Genomic DNA, 16,919 nt, shown 5'->3' on the forward strand with positions numbered 1-16,919 from the left:
CTTCATTTGTTGAACAGAATGTTTAACTTTTTGTTTGTCACAGGAAAAACTCTCTCAGCTACTACAAATACAACTCCCGAACACACTACCATTAGTATTGCCACAGCTGAGCAAATTGTGTCCAAAATAGAAAATGATTTAGCAGCTGGAAAAGTAGAGCCAAAAGATGTAGAAAGGATGGTTAGTGAGGTGAGCGGTATCCTCACTGCTTCTCAGCCATTACCACTGCGAATTTCTAACAGGTAGGTCATTTTGGCAATAGATTACAGGATGTCTTGATAAAATGTCTTCAGCAAGTTTCGCTTTTTCATAATCCAGAAGAATTTTTCTTGTTCTTTAATGTAGTTATTCAAAATGGAAGGACAAGCATTCTAATGTTACCAGCTGTACTATAATATAATGCCATGGAAAACGTTGGGGTTTTTTTGTGTTGACACCATAATAAGTGAGCATTTTACACTACACTTGGATTATTGCTCCATAACCATAACTTGCCTCAGAATTTTGGATGTATGTGCTTGGTAATACTAAGTATACTTTTTATTTGACAGAATTATAAAACTGGTGGACTATATTGGCTTAAAACTGAACTTATCGACATCATCTGCTGAATTTGTCTCCCCTTCCTTGGCTCTGGCAGTTGTCAAAACCAACAGAATCCGCTCCAACCAAATGTCTTTTGCTGTCCAGGACTCAGCTGATCTCCAGGTTACAAAATGCTTACAATACTTACAAATTTTCAAATACTTTTTTTAAAGTGTTTATGGTCTTATATTTATATGAACATGAGTTTGTTATTTGTTTATGTCAGTTTCAGGATATTTAGTTCGTGTTATTTTCAGACTTTTTTTTAAGCCCTCCATAATTTTTCCTTTAATTTTCAACTGTGTAAGTAGGTGTAAAACAGCAGCTGACTTAGCAGAAACTGGCAGAACTAATAAGCTGTTGGAGAGGTTACAGCTAGAACACAGAATGGACAAAGTGCTTGGCAGAATAACTTTGCCTCAAATCCCCTGAATTATGAGTCATTTGTTCAGCCACCATGACAGTGCTGAAATTTGTCAAGGAATGTTGCCAGATGGCTTCATCTGTTTGAAAGAAATAGTTGCAGAGGGTTCCAGGAAAGAACTACCATGTATGTTGCTTGGATAATGATGCTCAGATGTTTGTCACTGATGGCATCTCACCAAGAAAGAAGTGCTTCGAAAGTTTGGTCGGATCCCCTTTACCTCATTCAAAACCTCCCTCCTGACAGAGAAAATAACAATTTGGACAATACCAGCCTAGGAGGCTTAATCAAGGAGAGATGGAAAGTTTTGGACAGATTTTTGGGATATTCTGCCTCCTCAGAGAAGAAAATAGCTTAATGTATTGTGAGACATAAGTAGTACTGAAACTTTTCTGTGTTACTGAAAATGATGTAAATGTTTAACATTTGAGTTATTTTCTATTTCTTAGCAATATATAGTGCATGAATGTGAGGTGACTAGGAGGTGGTAGTGCTGACATACAGGTATTTGCTAAGGAATGATTTTTTATTGCATGGCACTGGCAATGAAACACTGAAAATTTTCAATAAGTATCATCTACTTCAAACTAGAGCAACAGGAGTGCTTTTGTGGAATTGATTCAGGATTTCTTTGGGGTCTGTCTACACCGGTGATCTCCAAAGTGGGGTTTGAGTACTCAGGGTGTGCACACAACAGTCCATTGCGGTGTGGGAAAATGTTATTTATATGATCAATAAATAAAAAATACATTTCCAAAAATAATTTTTTATCTCCTTTAAAAAGTTTTATAACTTAAGTAATATATTAGTACAGTAATACATACATGTAACTTCTGGATGAGTATATATTGGGGTTCATGCTCAAAAACTTTTAGGGGATGCATGGTGAAAAACATTTGGAGTGTGCTGTTCTAAACAGAAGAGTTAAACCAAGTTGTTAGGGCACTGTGGGGAGTTCACACTGTTACTCTTATTACAGCCATTCTTTGAATACTCAGATAATTTCTTTCTGCAGTACTACTAAGGTTTCACATCTCCCAGGAACACTGAGGTGATGATATTTGTGTGTAAAGGACTAATGTGAGACAAGAATGTTGAGAGATTTTGCACTAAACAAAGCACCCTGGCCTGTAAGCACAGCACATAAAATGGGTGAAAGTTCAGATCCCTTTCTGTACAATATTAGTTCACTAAGTTCTTGAGTTATCTGAATTGTAGCTTATCCAGTTTATTTTTAATTTTTGCCAGATGATCAAAAAGTTAGGGTTTATGTTCTTACCTACACATAAACATAACCTACTGAACTTAAAAATGTATTGACAAATAATGGCTATTTACACTTTTTCTGAATTCTGACATACTTCCTGCAGGGTATAAAAATTCTTGGCCTTAGCAGGCTTTCATGCTGTGAAATGTTGATCTCCCTACACAGTTACATAAACCTACCGGGATTGTTGCTCTTCACCTTTTCCAAATCAATGCAAAACACACAGTGGTGTGTCATGTCCGTGTAGGCAAATGCTTAAAGCCAGATTATTTTCAACAGTAGGCAGACCTGAAATGGGATGCATCCTTTTCAGTCCTGTCAATGCTATTCATGCATTGGAGCAGGAGAGGAATGAAAGCAGCAGTGAGTTTGTGACAGTGATTAAAGAGATGTTTATTTTGAAGTTTTAAACTGAAAGTAAGTCATAATTTATTTATTTGGAGACTGAAACGAAGCGTAATCCTGGTGTTTATTTTTCAGATCTCTCTAGGAGTTCAAGCAATTCAGAATTTAAATACTCTTGGATCAATTACACTTCCTTCATCATTGCTGGCAAATTTGCCCACTGAGGAGTTGGACTTGGCTTCTAGAATTATATTCAACTTCTTTAAAAAGACCACTGTGTTTCAGGTATTTTTTTGGCCCACTGTTCATAAGGCTTTTAAACTCAAGCTTAGAGCAAAATATCTTTTTTCCCCACAAAACATGTTTTAAAACTTCTGACTTAAAAAGTAATTATTTTTGTCCAGTGCTTACTCCACATAGTAAATGAGCTTGTGGATGCTGTACTCTACTATTGTTTCCTTTAAGATTTTAAAATCTGGCACATTTTTTGTCATTCCAGGATCTGTCCTTGAAGAATGCATCTTTAATCAGCAGTGTAGTATCATCAAGTGTTGCTAACCTCAGCATTAGCAACTTAAAGGCAAATGTTACTGTCATTTTGCAGAATATCAAGCCTAATCAGGTATGATTTACATTTTGGCAGACTTAAAGTACAGTTTTGTTGCCTCCACTGAAGCTGTTGTAGTGGAAACACTGTACTAAGAATACCAGTGAGTTTGTTCTGCTTTACTAGTGTGGGCATTTCATCTTCATCTGGACATTAAAAATCACTCTTTTTTGCTTATTTACCACTGGTATACATTTTAGTTCTCAAATAAGATAAGGTAATTTTGCTCTATCACGTATGCATCCAGTTTTTATCTTTCTTACTTACACTTTTGTTTTATTCTACAAAGAATAAAAACTCTTAGATGGAAGACTGACAGTGTGGTTTGTTAGAGAAGATGTTTCAGTCATGACATTTGTGGGTGCCACATGGCCAGAAAATAAGGGAAACTGAAATTTTCCCTAAGAAAATGGCACAGGATTGTGTCATCTAGACGTATTAGGACTCTTATACACCATCTCTTTCTGAAAGGAGCATCAAGGATTAAAGTCTTCTATATCTTAACAGAGTTTAAAATCCTAAATTACTATAAACTAAAAAATGTAGGGATTCCACTAATGCACCTGAAGCTTTTTTCAGGAGCTGGCTTAGTGACATCTTTACTTGTTTTGACATAATAATGAGTTTTGAGATATAACTGTAGAAGTATCAGTGTTTATAACAGTAACAATGTGTATTACTGCTGGTATTTATGGAATTTGTATGTGTGTGGGGAAATCAATATGTAAATGTTTAACATCATGATAGTAGGAAGTGATCAAATATTTGTAAATGAAAAGGTTTTCCCTTTTCTGTGTGGTCGTGACTTCAAAAGTTATGAAGTCCAGAAGGATGAGAAATCCCAAGAAGTTGTATAGTGTGGGAAGACAATGAAAGAGCATTCAAAAGGTTCTACCAGGAGCAGAATCTTTGCATAAGCACAAGAGCTAGCTCCTGTATGGTGACTTCAAATTTGTTCAGCATATTTTTACATGCAGTTTGCAATATTAATCCATTTTATGCACCTAAATTAATTTTGCATTCACGTAGATCAGGCAGATTTGCTGTATACAGTGTTTATTCTTGACAGCATTTTGTAGATAATTCAGAAATCATTCAATCCTAAACTCACAGTTTAGTAAGATTTTTTATTCTTTTTACTCCTAAACAGGATAATTCAACGGTTAGATGTGTTTTCTGGGACTTCAATAAAAATGGTAAGTACTTGAGATCACCCAAGATGCTGTGGTGTTTTAGCTATGTTAATTCATGTTAATATAAGTAAAGCCTTTAATGAATAACAAAGCTGCTTTTTTTAACAGATGGACATGGAGGCTGGTCATATGCAGGTTGCATAGTTAAAGAAAGTAGAGTAAATGAAACAGTCTGTTCATGCAACCATCTCACAAGTTTTGCAGTTTTGATGGTAAGTATTTTAAAAATTATGCAATCTTACCCTTATTTAAGAACACATTTAACCTTCTGTTGTCTTAAGTAAGTGAGGACTCAATAAGCACATACTACCTAATAAATAATACTCAGTTCTGCTGGCTTCAGTGTTATGACTAATTGTATGCTATTTGTACTATGCTTAAACTGTTTGTTAAATGGGAGTCCATGACTTCCACTGGAGGAAAAAAAATTCTCAAGTGCTGCAGCTTTTACATTTAGACAGCTGTTTATATTCTAGGAAATAAAATTTAGAATAAATCAAATTTAAAACAGGGTTTTAATCAAATGGGTTTTCACAATTAGAGTAATAGAATAATAAAATAGTATCTCAAGTTGGAAGGGACCCATAAGGATCATGGAGTCCAGCTCCCTGCTCTTTACAAGACTAGATTGGCTTTTTTGTTTTTCATCTAACTTTTTATAAGAGCCATGATGAAAAGAGTGAATTCCTTTTTTAAAATTATTTTTAAGTGCAGAGGAAAAGTTGTATTTTTGTTATTTTGGTGGTTTTTTATCTTTTTCCATTAAATCAACATGTTCTCTGAAATTAACTTCTGTTTCTGTTTTAGGACTTGTATGGAAAGACTCCTTTGAATCCCACACAAGAATTGGTACTGACTTTTATATCATATATAGGCTGTGGCCTCTCTGCAATTTTTCTTTCTGTTACTCTTGTGACCTACATAGCCTTTGAGTAAGTACCCATTCGACTAAGCTCCCATTATTCTTCAATTGGGATTGATTATAGCCTTCATTGCGAAATCCTTTTCAAAAATTAAGGATTCTGTCTCCGCAAACAATGCACAGCGTTGAGCTTTTGATGGGATACTCTCTCTTTGCTGATGAGGGTGAAAGAGCAGGAGGCTGCTGTTTTCATAGTCTCATAGTCTTCTGAAGGCAGAGTTCAAAGGGGTTACATAATAAGGCCAAGCAATAACAGCAGCAGCAGCAGGCAAACAAGTAGAAAAACAGCTTCTTCTTTTTCTTCTTTTCTAAACTTACAGAAGTGTGGATTATATTTGTTAATTGACCAATAAAATTGACACATGATTCTAGTTTTTCTTTTCTTAACTTATCCTGGTCTAATTCTAATAGTCATAAATCTTACACAATTATTACACAGCTATTACCCAGATTTGTGTATATAGTTTCTATCAGCTCTTCTTGTTTATGTGAACAATCTAATTGTTTATCTAAAACATGTGAACAGTATAGTTCTATCTGTGTTTTGTCTAAAGTAAAGAAATTCTGTGAAAAGGTAACTCTGCTGCAGTAAGAACTGTGTTTAAGATTTCTTTGCTGCAGCTTTTCAATGTTTAAAGCACTTTGCATATATTTCTACTAAAAGTTAAAAATCTGTATTTCTGTTTCACTTTGGTGTGACTTCATGTATCTCAGCTTATCCAAAGGTTTTAATTCAACCCCTGTGCTTTGGCTTTCCTCTGGGCCTGGGTCCAGAGGAGCTCTCACTCCAACAGCACAGATTTGTCCAGTTCACCAGGAAGGTGTTGATTCAGTCTTCAGAAATGTTAATCTTACGAACAAGTGAATTATCATGAGGCTCTATGCAGTAAGACGTGAAGAAGTATCACTCTGAAATATTTTATAATGGATTATCATAGTAGAAGTGTGAAGGAATGTATTTAAGATACAACATATAAAAAGCAGTGCAGAATTTTATCATTTTTAAAAGCATTTGTATTCTTTCTTTATTCTCTCATTTTTCTAAGACTGGGACTTGTGTCTATCAAGGCTTTAGATGTCCAGTCAAAAGCTTGATCTAGTTTAGCAATAAGGAACATTTTGGGTTTGGGTAGCAATGTAACAAGAATTCCAACATACAATGTAAAACAAAAAAATAACCATGGCACTAAACACTTAATCTCCAAGTTATTGTTGGTATTTATGTAACCTTTTCTAAAAACGTTATTTATACAGACCGTGAATTTGGAAATATGTTGTGAATTATTCTCTCCATGTATAAATGCAACACACAAAGCATTGTATATGAAAGAAAATGTAACATTTTCTTTTTCCTGGCCTTTGTGAATGCCAAGGACTGCGAGAGAGGAAGTAAGCCAGGGATCCACGGACAATTGATGTCATCTCACTAATTTGCTTTTTTTTTTTAGGAAAATCCGGAGAGACTACCCCTCCAAAATACTTATTCAGCTGTGTGCTGCATTACTTCTACTCAACTTAGTTTTTCTCCTTGACTCATGGATTGCACTGTATGATACCCGAGGTCTATGCATTGCAGTTGCAGTGTTACTTCACTATTTCCTCTTGGTTTCCTTCACCTGGATGGGCCTGGAAGCTTTCCACATGTATCTGGCCCTTGTGAAAGTCTTTAACACCTATGTACGGAAATATATTCTTAAATTTTGCATTGTTGGTTGGGGTATGTATTTTTTTTTCCATTTGTATGCTAAATAGATAAATCCTCTTATCAAGTATTGCAGTGAGTGTGACACAGGTCAGAAATGAAAATTAGGCAATCATTAAATGTTATATGTGTTCCACCTTTCTGAGTCATGGAGTCCCCCCAGCTGCAGAAATGAAGCTTCTGCAATGCAAAGTGATAATAAGTGTTCCTTGTGCTAGTACAATAGAACCAATTTTGAGTGTGCACGCTTCCATTATTTTGAGAATAAATGCCAATGAGTATATATATTCCCTTTCTGGAATAGCACCGTTGCTAACTGTCATGGGTTAGCAGGACCAAACCACTACACTAACAAAAATCAGCAAAACCAGATCTAACTGGATAGAGGATGAAGAGATTCTGGGCCTGATTTTTATCTCTTAAATGTTTCTTAAAGCATATGTAAGAAAGAAAATCTGTCATGCTGTAAGAGATTTTAAATCAGTTTCAAGACTAATGGTATTTGTTGGTTTATTCAGAAAGTTTTGGAGCTGGCTGTGGAGGACTGTTCTTGTTTGTTTGCAAGTTGTGCTCCTGAGCAGTTTGAATGCTGCAATTTTTCAGACAGCTAATAGTCAGCAGAACTCAACAGATAAATTTCAGAAACAAGTTGTAGATTTCATAGAAAAATATAATAATTTCAAGTCCTCATAATACTGTCTCTGTTAGGATTTTTACGTATGTGTTTGTTCATAATCTTTTAGGGTTACCAGCAGTAGTTGTGTCCATTGTGTTGGCCGTATCACCAGATAATTATGGACTTATAACCACTGGAAAGGTTTCAATAAATGGACCTGATGAATTGTGAGTTAAAGGGAGGTGCTTTTGGGGACGTGGGGGTGGGGGATGGAAGAAGATCCTCCAAACTGCTTTTCTTTAGAGTAAAGGTGGGGAAGGGAAGGAAGCAATGGTAGTCCTTTGAAATGGCATAACTCTACAATATCTCATGTGTTTTAGGTTTATTGCCTATATGAAGGCCTGGATCCTTTGGCCAAAAAAATACTTTTTTTCTAAAAAGGCAAAAATGGTTTGCATGTGCAACAAACAAAAAGTTTGTCTATGTTCATTTCACTTAATTTCTATTTCTCATAACAGTTGACAGACTGTTCTTTTGTTCTAGCTGTTGGATCAAAAATCGAATTGTCTTCTATATTACTGCTGTGGGATACTTTTGCCTGATATTCCTGATCAATATCAGCATGTTCATTGTTGTGCTGATCCAGCTCTGTCGTATCAAAAAGAAAAAACAACTCGGTGCTCAAAGGAAAACCAGCATCCAAGACCTTAGGAGTGTTGCTGGCCTCACTTTCTTGTTGGGAATTACTTGGGGGTTTGCTTTCTTCACAGTAAATGAGGTATTTACTTACCTCTTTACCATTTTCAACACTTTGCAAGGTAAGTTTGTCCTCCATGTAACAGCCTCCTAAGTATAATATAACAAACCAAACATTTTGTAATCCCATTTTCTTGATTCAGCAATACAAATTTAACTCTGGTATGTACTGTAACATGTTAATTATTTACTGTAATACTAAAATGCAGTTTATGCAATTATGATAAGGTACCGAAAAACTAGGTACTATTTATATACATATGGTATATTTATAAATATTATCGTTTTAAAAGTGTATGGAAACCAGATATCCCTGGAAGTGACTGTGTTTCACTAATAAACAGATGAATTTTGAATACTCAGTTACTCTAAGTGTTCATGTTATAATGCAATTAATGTAGTGAAAATTCTATCATTTCTTCAGTTCCCCTAAAGCTTCTGGGGGAGGTTTGACATTCACCAAAGGGTCATTGAGACAGGCAAGGCTGCAACATCTGAAAGTTAGTGACCCAACTTCTAAGCATGGCTTATATAGTCCTTAAGAACATAAGGGAAGTAGATATGAAAACATAAAGTTTTGCAAAGGCCAGGGTGCTACTGGACATATCCAAAAGCAGAGTTGCTGCAAAGGCTTTTATATAAATAGAAGATATTGTAGCTGTCCACAGTTATCTAAATATACCTGAATTGCACTTCTGAAGTTCGGATCCAAACTGCTTAAATGGCACTTAGATGACTGACTGTACGATTTCCCAGAGAGACTAAAGCAATGAAAATTGCAGTTCAGTGTATACACCTCTCCCCTATTTGCTGTGTTGATTTACTATTATTTATTATTCATGTTAAACCTAATACAGCTGTTTCCCCCTGCAGATTGGAAATTGTGCAAAGACTGAGTGCCGCTTTCCCTTAAAGGGGGACAATTATGATGAACTTTTAAGCAGGGAAAGTTAGATGCCACCCTGTGTCAGTTAGTAGTGAATGAGAAAAAGACAAGGAGACTGTAAATGGATGAGCACCATCCCTTCTAGAAAATATTTGAAATTGTGGTAAAGGGGGTACCATTTATTGTTATTATTTTAGAAATTAGTTATTTTCTTTGTATGAGTGCTCAAAATTTTGTAGCATTGGTGGTAACAGGTTAGCTGCTAATAAAAGATGTAACAGTGTCACACCATGTGCTAAAAAAGCTTCATAGAAATCTGACAGTGTGGTATCACACCTTCTCTTTGACATTATGAATTCTTTTCCAAAAGCATTAAGTAAATTTCAAGATCAACAGAATTGTTCCCCTCTTATTTGATAGAAGGAAACTGTATGCATTTTATGCATTTGATTGTATTTTTTGTTTTTTCTTTTGTGTGTATGATTCCTCTAATCTATGTGAGGAAAAAGTACGCTGCAGTGTTCAGAGTTGTAAACTTTTTCAGCAAAGAAAGGTATCATTACTTTTTAGTAGAAATTAAAAAGAAATGAAAGAAAATGAAAGCGTTGTTCATTAAGAAGTAGTAAAAGTGAATTTTGCAACAGTCTTCTATGTTATTCCTTTGCAGGGTTCTTCATTTTCATCTTCTATTGTGTAACGAAAGAGAATGTCCGCAAACAGTGGAGAAGATATCTTTGTTGTGGGAAATTCAGGCTGGCTGAAAACTCAGGTAATTTTTTTTTTAACTTCTGAATCCTTATATTCAGTGTTAAGTTCCTGGTATTTTGTAATAGTTACATAAAAAAAAAAAAAAAAAAAAAAAGGGGGGACAACAAATAATCACATTGCTGCAGTTGCAGTTCCAGTTTATTATCCAAGATACAATAAACCTCCAAAATGATACTCTTTAAAGGGGGTAGCTGGTGCAGTTCTTGCATGTTTACATGCTGTTGCCTTAAGCTGTTAACTGCTAAGAGTTGACCTCTTCCACTGCAGGGTAAAGTCATGTCTTTGCAGAAGATTTTGGTCAGTTAGAAACGGTAAGATTTGTTCCAGCTTCTGCGTCAGCAGTAGTTTTACCAGTGGCTTCCACAGAAACAAAGTGAAACATGGTTTAAACCAAAAAAGACATTAATTACTTTTTGTTATTTTGTTACTCAGTAGTTGTCATCTTGTAAAGCTATATACTTTTTACACACTTTCGCTTAGAGGATCAACTGCACTTCAGTTATTTTTCTGATCTGATCTGCAGTTGTAAAGCTGTGACAGTTGTCTGCTTGTATTTTAAAAAGGGACAGGAGAAAAGGAACTAGATTTAAATAATTTTAAACATCAAGAGTCATTAAATTCTTAGGAGAGTATAATTCTGTCTAGAATACTGCAAGAAGTGTGTAAAGTCTTGGTTTTATATCAATTCAGTTGCATTATTAACTATATTTTTATATAGTGCTTGTATGAGTTGTGTTATTTTCAGTGTCATGTATCTGTTGTAGACTGGAGTAGAACTGCTACAAATGGTTTAAAGAAGCAGACTGTAAATCAAGGAGTATCCAGTTCTTCCAATTCCTTACAATCAAACAGTAACTCCACTAACTCTACAACACTGCTAATGAATAATGATTATTCAGTCCATGCAAATGGAAATGGTAAGTATACTGCAAAACAGTATTTCTTCAGAGGCAAAATTCTCCATCCTTCTTGTTCTAACATAGTACTATCCTCTGAATTACTGCCCTCTGCTCTGTTCCAGAGAAGTTGAAATGCAGGTGCAAGTAGCACTGTGCTCAATTTCACTTGCAATTTGCTGTGGCTTATTTGTCTGCTGAGAAAACTAGATATGAATCACCACTGATTATACTTACTGAAAAATGATCTTTTTTTCGGTGAACATAATCTAGTTCTTCACATTCTTGCAGGGCACGTCATGCTGCTGACTTGAGCTCTCAGTAAAGACAATCAGTTTTTCAAACTGAAAAATAACTTACGAATCTGTAACGTATAAAACCCTAAGTCAAGCAAAACTCAGAGAACATTACTCCTGTGCGCCTGAGGTATTTTTCCCAACTGATCAAGAGCTGAGGCTAAGAAGTCATGTCATCAACTAGAATGTTTATTATGAAGTTGATGAACATGCTTGGAGAGGCTGTGTTGTCCTCATTTCTTGGCCTATGCTGTCAGAAGGCAGCACATAATCAACAGGATAATATCAGCTGATAACCTCTCAGATGTACAGAGTAAAAGCTATGGAATTCATATGTGGGTTAGAGGTTACTGTTCCTTTGAGTGTACTAACCGCATGTTGCAGAGAAATCACAACACTTCAGGAGATGGCATTGGGACATGCCCTGAACAGCTTTCCAAATTGAGTTTGTTTTTTGGTTTTTTTTCACATTCCTTTGTAAAATATCCCTGTTTGGACACCACATAATGCAATGATTAACATACTTTTTACCTAACAGGTCAATTGAGAACCAGAATCCAGTAACTCTCACTATCATTAAATACAAAGTAAGGCAATATTTTTAGGTAGAAGGATTTCCTTTCAAAGAGAGAAATTTTCAGGCGCAAAAGCCTGCATGTCTTATAGGGTTCTTTTTTCCCTGCTGTGTTAATTGCTCTGATGAAAGAAGCCATCTCTCCCTGCAACATTTGAAATGCTTATACACAGCTACAAAAGCATTTGACTGCTCTTCTCAACAGAAAGAAAGATAGCAGAAATGTTCTATTGAACTTGTTTGTTGTAGCAACTGAGTGAATGAGCCTGTTGTGGCTTTCTGGAAAAAGTTTTTTCTTTTGGGTATTTTAGAATGAGATGCTAAATTGATGGTCTAAACCATTGAGTGATGCCAATTCTGTTGGATGTGCTCCACTTCTGTCCTACTTCAATCACATAATCAGACTTTTCCAGTGTGAGGGTCTGTGAGCCCTGTGCCAAAAGCTTCTCAGACAAAAGCAGCTGAAAGAACTTTGATAGAATCTTGTTCCTGTGCACTCTCAAGCATGGATAGCTCAGGTGATCCACCTCATTTCCTATTTTATTGTGTATTTTGAATGCTGTGAACCTCATACCACATCCCCCATTCATATCAAGAGGCCTGTATGATACCTTGCCTGCATAGTTTGACAAAATAATTCTTCTGGGTCCTTAGGACTTCCATGAGAAGAGGCTAAACCTATGCTTGGATAGCTCCCAGCAAAGCTCTGAGGCAATTCCTTACATATGATCTTCCGAACATGGGGCAGTGGTATCTCAGAGGAGCTGGGCTAGTGCCTCCAAAAGGCATTAGGCTGCACTTAGCATGGGACCTTCTAATCTGCTGCACGTCATTGCTCTGCTCTCAAAGCTGGAGCTTGAAAATAACATTGCAAGGCTTCATTTTAAAAAGTGCCCTCCAAAACCAAAAACTCTCTAGAAATGAAGACCCATGTCATAAATATACTGAACTATAAACTGTTTATGGTTTTGGCCTCACTGCTTCCACTGAAATGTTATTCCAGATTCAGGACTGAATGACTTACTGTGGTAAGTTTGGGATGTCTGTATAGCCTGTGGCTTTGCTTTCCTACTGGACTTCATTTATTCATGGCATTCTAGTATTTCCTTATTTTCAGTTTCTCTCTTGCAGATTTGCATGTTTGGAAAACTACCATTAGGTATCACATGGCCAAACCTGCAGATTTCCTCACTGAGGAATACAAACCACCTTTCTGAATTTGTTCACAGAACTGCATTATTTTCTTCTCAGCTTTTGCCCTAACATTAGGGCACAGCTATTTTGAAAACTCCTAAAATGAAACAGTTGTAGTCAAGCAGAGGGTTAAACAACAGTCACATTGTCAGCAAGCATGGTTGTTTTCTGTAATTTCAGCCTTTTCCTTATTTGAGTTGATGAACAAAGCTCTTCTGATTGTCTTACCCTGTCTACATTTGTGCCTGTTTAACTGCTTGGTGGCTGCTCGAATTAATAACTAAACTTTAAATCCAAACTGAAGCATCTACACAAATACTTAGAATAAAAAAATCCAAATTCTCATTAAAAATATTTAGAATGTGATACATAAAGGCAGGAGATTTGTCCGGTGAACTAAACATTTGTAAAAGGCTTCAGTCAGCAGTGGTATTATATGTGTTCATTGTGGATTCACCTAAATGTGTAAGATGCTCTGCAGTCTAAATATGGTTTTGACCCATGATTAGACCTAGGCCGTATTCTGATTGTCCTTCAGAAGTAAATGCTGTAAGTTGAATTCCTTTCAAAGGCAAAAAAATTCCTTGTTTTCTCAAACACTTTCTTCTTTCAGTTGCATGGCATACCTGAGATACCTTTAAAACTCAATTTCATAAAGCAAAACATTAAAATGAGGAGTATTTTGCATCTTGTCTAGTGATACTTATTCCAAGTCAAGTCTACATTTTGAGAATTGTGACCTTCATTGCTTAAAATATGAAATCCTGTTGTGCATGAATATATTAACATCTCTCAAATCTAGGATTTCACAGAGGAAAAGAAATGTATACAAAATATTTACCAAAAAATCCACATTTTAAAATTGTTGCAGGGATAAAATGAGTGTGTGTGAACTCTCTATAGTGACTAAAAAAGCATGGGAGGCTTGATTCTGAACCTTTCTGAGAGGAGATGCACTTTTTTTGTTTCAACAGGCCATCTTTCCAGTGAGAAGAATGGTGTTTGTTTCAGTGTACAGAATGGTGATGTGTGTCTCCATGACTTTTCAGGCAAACAACTTGTATTTCAAGACAAGGATGATACCAGCAGCCAAGAAAGCCAAATCTCACTCAGAAGGACTTCAAAGAGAGGAAGCCTAAGTTCTATGGAGAAAATGTGATTTCCTTTTAAACAGCACATTGTTTTACAGTGTGAAGTAGAGTTTTACTTTAGCAGTTTTACATAATATGAGCAGACCAAGAACTGGTTTTATTTAAAATATATGGTACTGGAACTTCAAGGCAGCCATGCAGTGGATTGACAAGGACAATTATTGAAAAAAAAAAAAGGAACTTACTATTTTGAGAAGGTCTTGGATATCAGATTACAGCTGTCACATTTCCATTTTGATTCTTCATCAGAGAGTGGGTTTTTTTGAGGGGTTTTTTTTTGCATTTAAACAAAACTTTTATTTAGACTTTTTTCATTACAATTACGTTTATCTGGATATAATGCTTAGTAGTATTGTATAAATGTAGAAAGTTATACATACATACAAACGATGTTAACTTTTAAAATGTTAGCTATGCTGTCTTCAACTTTTTATATGTTTTAGTAGCAAACTCTGCAGTGATGTACAGAAGCAGAAAAATATCAACCTTTAAGCATCTCAATGATACTTTTTGTATTTATTTCTTGTAATATAAATTTAAATATTCCTATGTATAGAAAAGTAATTGATATTTTGTTTGCAACTGTTATTGTAAGTTTGCATTTTTCATTAGTTAATTAACTTTAACATACAATAATACAAAAGTTAATTTGTCCAGTAAGTGGATCACCTACAGTGGTTTGAATATATTCACTGGATACAGAAATGTAAATAACAAACACAATTGGTCTTGAACCTTTAGCTCCCTTTTAGTACACCACAGAGGGATAGAAACTGGGTATAATTCAAGTAGAGTGCCATGAATGGAGTGCTGAATAAAATAGTCAGTAGGTTAAGTATACAACTAAGTCGTGTTGGTGGCTTGAGTAAATTCATCAGGTTTTGCCATTGATTTCACCAGGGTCAGTATTTATCTTGAATGGTGAGATTAAACACACTGCCATTTCTCATTTGCAATGATGAAAGTAGAGAAGTTTGCAGGGGAAGGAGGGGGGAGTTGGAGAAAAAATAGAAATAATAAATGACAGCTGCTATATTTAGTAGCTGAGAAACTGTTTGTTTCATTGCATGGCTGTTTTTTAAGGGGCAGCTCTTGAACTATTCTAGTGAGTTTTTCTGCTTGTGCTTTGGCTCTTGCTTGGCAAACCAAACACTGAGGTGCTAGCTCAGTAATTGCTGAAGGAAAATTTCATTCCCCTTGTGATATTTACCTGAAAAAAATGGATTTTGGCTCTTCGTGTAAAGCTGAAAGCCCATACAACATTGTGAAGATTCCTCCTGAACAGAAATTGGCCTATGCCCTGGTTTTACCTCTTCTTCCTCACACACGTGGAGCTGTGGCCACTGCTTTTTTAATTTGCATTCTTGGGCAGAGGTTGGATGCTCCCAGAGTAAACTAGGACAAACTGGTGCTGGGCTGTGGACCACCAGGCCTTGTAAAGGGGGCTGCATGAAGCAGGTGCAGGCTGAAGGGGAGCAAAGGCTTTGGTTTCCCAGAGGTCTTGGTGGGGAGCCCTGAAACACTCTCCTCAACAAAAAGCATGAATTACATGCCTCTTATCTGGGGCTCTCTTGTGGTTCGCAGTTGAGCCTCTTCAGTACTCAAACCCTGTTGTGGTTCTGTGGGCAACACATGGGTTCTTTCAGTTCTTTCAGTCACTTATGTCTAAGATTACTCTGACTATGCTTTAAAGGTGAGAATTTAAAGTGTTTTGTTGTGTTTATCCACAGGGTTTTAGCTGCATGTTTGTAAAGCCCTTCCTGGAATGCTAGTAGCTGGAATACATTTCTGTGAATGCTTTAACTATTTGGCTAATTGCCTTTGCGGTGTTTCTTGTAAATTTATTTAATGTTCTTATATTTATATTTTCAACTGTAAAAAAAGCAATAAATTTGCAGCAAGTACAACACGAAATATAGGAACTTTGGTTTTTAGACAAATGTGTTGTTAATTCTAGGCTGCATTACAATTCTTCGGATTACAGGATCTACAGTGCATAACCTCTTGGAGAAAAAACTGACCCAGCTTTTGCATTTGTCTGCTACATATTTTACCTTTCATGGTTCTAGCAGATCTGGATTTTAGCACAGAAAACCCTGACCTAAGTCTGTCCAGTCAGTGCCTGCCCTAAAGTCTGCTGAAGCTCTCCCACAAGAATGCTGTAAGCAAAAGCACATAGCTGAGTTTGGCTTCAGTAATTAAATTCCCTATGGATACACATACTCCATTATCTCTGACCTGCTCAGAGTATTCCTTTTTTTTTTTTTTTTTCACACTAAAATTATGTTAGGATTCTTTAAATAATTTTATTTTATATATTCCTAGGGGTGGGGAGTCCTTTCTGACTTTGCCACTTAAAAGCACGCACGTATTGTGGTAAAATTTTGCACTTACACCAGCATATTATTTTAGCTCAGTAAAAAATTATCATACTCGAGCTGAAAACGTGTTTTTACATTCTTTTTGGTACTTGGTCTCTCGGGCATTGTTTAGGCACGACACCCAGAACTCGGGGCAATCTGCAAACACCTGCCCAGAGCACAAAGTAAGATGCTGTGCATTAACTTGTGGCTGCAAAGCTAACTCGGGGGATCTGTAAGGAGGTTTTAAGCTTAGTCAAAGATTAACAGCAACCTGTCCTGTGCAGCTGGCACCACCCTGCTCAGCAAACCTGGTCCCTAAGTCCAGTGTCTCTAAAAAGTAGTGTCCTGAAGGAGGAAGATGGTGCGGAGTTCAG

The 16,919-nt window shown here is 36.2% G+C and overlaps 1 protein-coding gene across 4 annotated transcripts in view; it reads left to right on the forward strand.

Moving 5' to 3' along the window:
* The window catches only part of ADGRG2 (adhesion G protein-coupled receptor G2), a 59,329-nt gene extending 43,225 nt beyond the window's left edge, over positions 1 to 16,104 (forward strand). For 3 of the 4 annotated variants that reach the window (XM_017728454.1, XM_017728455.1, XM_017728457.1), the window contains 13 exons: positions 44 to 242; positions 552 to 708; positions 2,757 to 2,906; positions 3,121 to 3,243; positions 4,379 to 4,424; positions 4,530 to 4,633; positions 5,229 to 5,353; positions 6,792 to 7,060; positions 7,789 to 7,888; positions 8,205 to 8,479; positions 9,971 to 10,072; positions 10,836 to 10,988; positions 14,006 to 16,104. In XM_017728454.1, the coding sequence (XP_017583943.1) occupies positions 44 to 242; positions 552 to 708; positions 2,757 to 2,906; positions 3,121 to 3,243; positions 4,379 to 4,424; positions 4,530 to 4,633; positions 5,229 to 5,353; positions 6,792 to 7,060; positions 7,789 to 7,888; positions 8,205 to 8,479; positions 9,971 to 10,072; positions 10,836 to 10,988; positions 14,006 to 14,190 (1,988 nt within the window). In that variant the 3' untranslated portion in view covers positions 14,191 to 16,104. The remainder of the gene's footprint in view (positions 1 to 43; positions 243 to 551; positions 709 to 2,756; positions 2,907 to 3,120; positions 3,244 to 4,378; positions 4,425 to 4,529; positions 4,634 to 5,228; positions 5,354 to 6,791; positions 7,061 to 7,788; positions 7,889 to 8,204; positions 8,480 to 9,970; positions 10,073 to 10,835; positions 10,989 to 14,005) is intronic. The other variant, XM_017728456.1, reaches the window with a different exon arrangement.
* The last annotated feature ends 815 nt before the right edge of the window (positions 16,105 to 16,919 follow it).

Source organism: Corvus brachyrhynchos, unplaced genomic scaffold, assembly GCF_000691975.1.
Source record: "Corvus brachyrhynchos isolate BGI_N302 unplaced genomic scaffold, ASM69197v1 scaffold11, whole genome shotgun sequence".
Lineage (NCBI taxonomy): Eukaryota > Metazoa > Chordata > Aves > Passeriformes > Corvidae > Corvus > Corvus brachyrhynchos.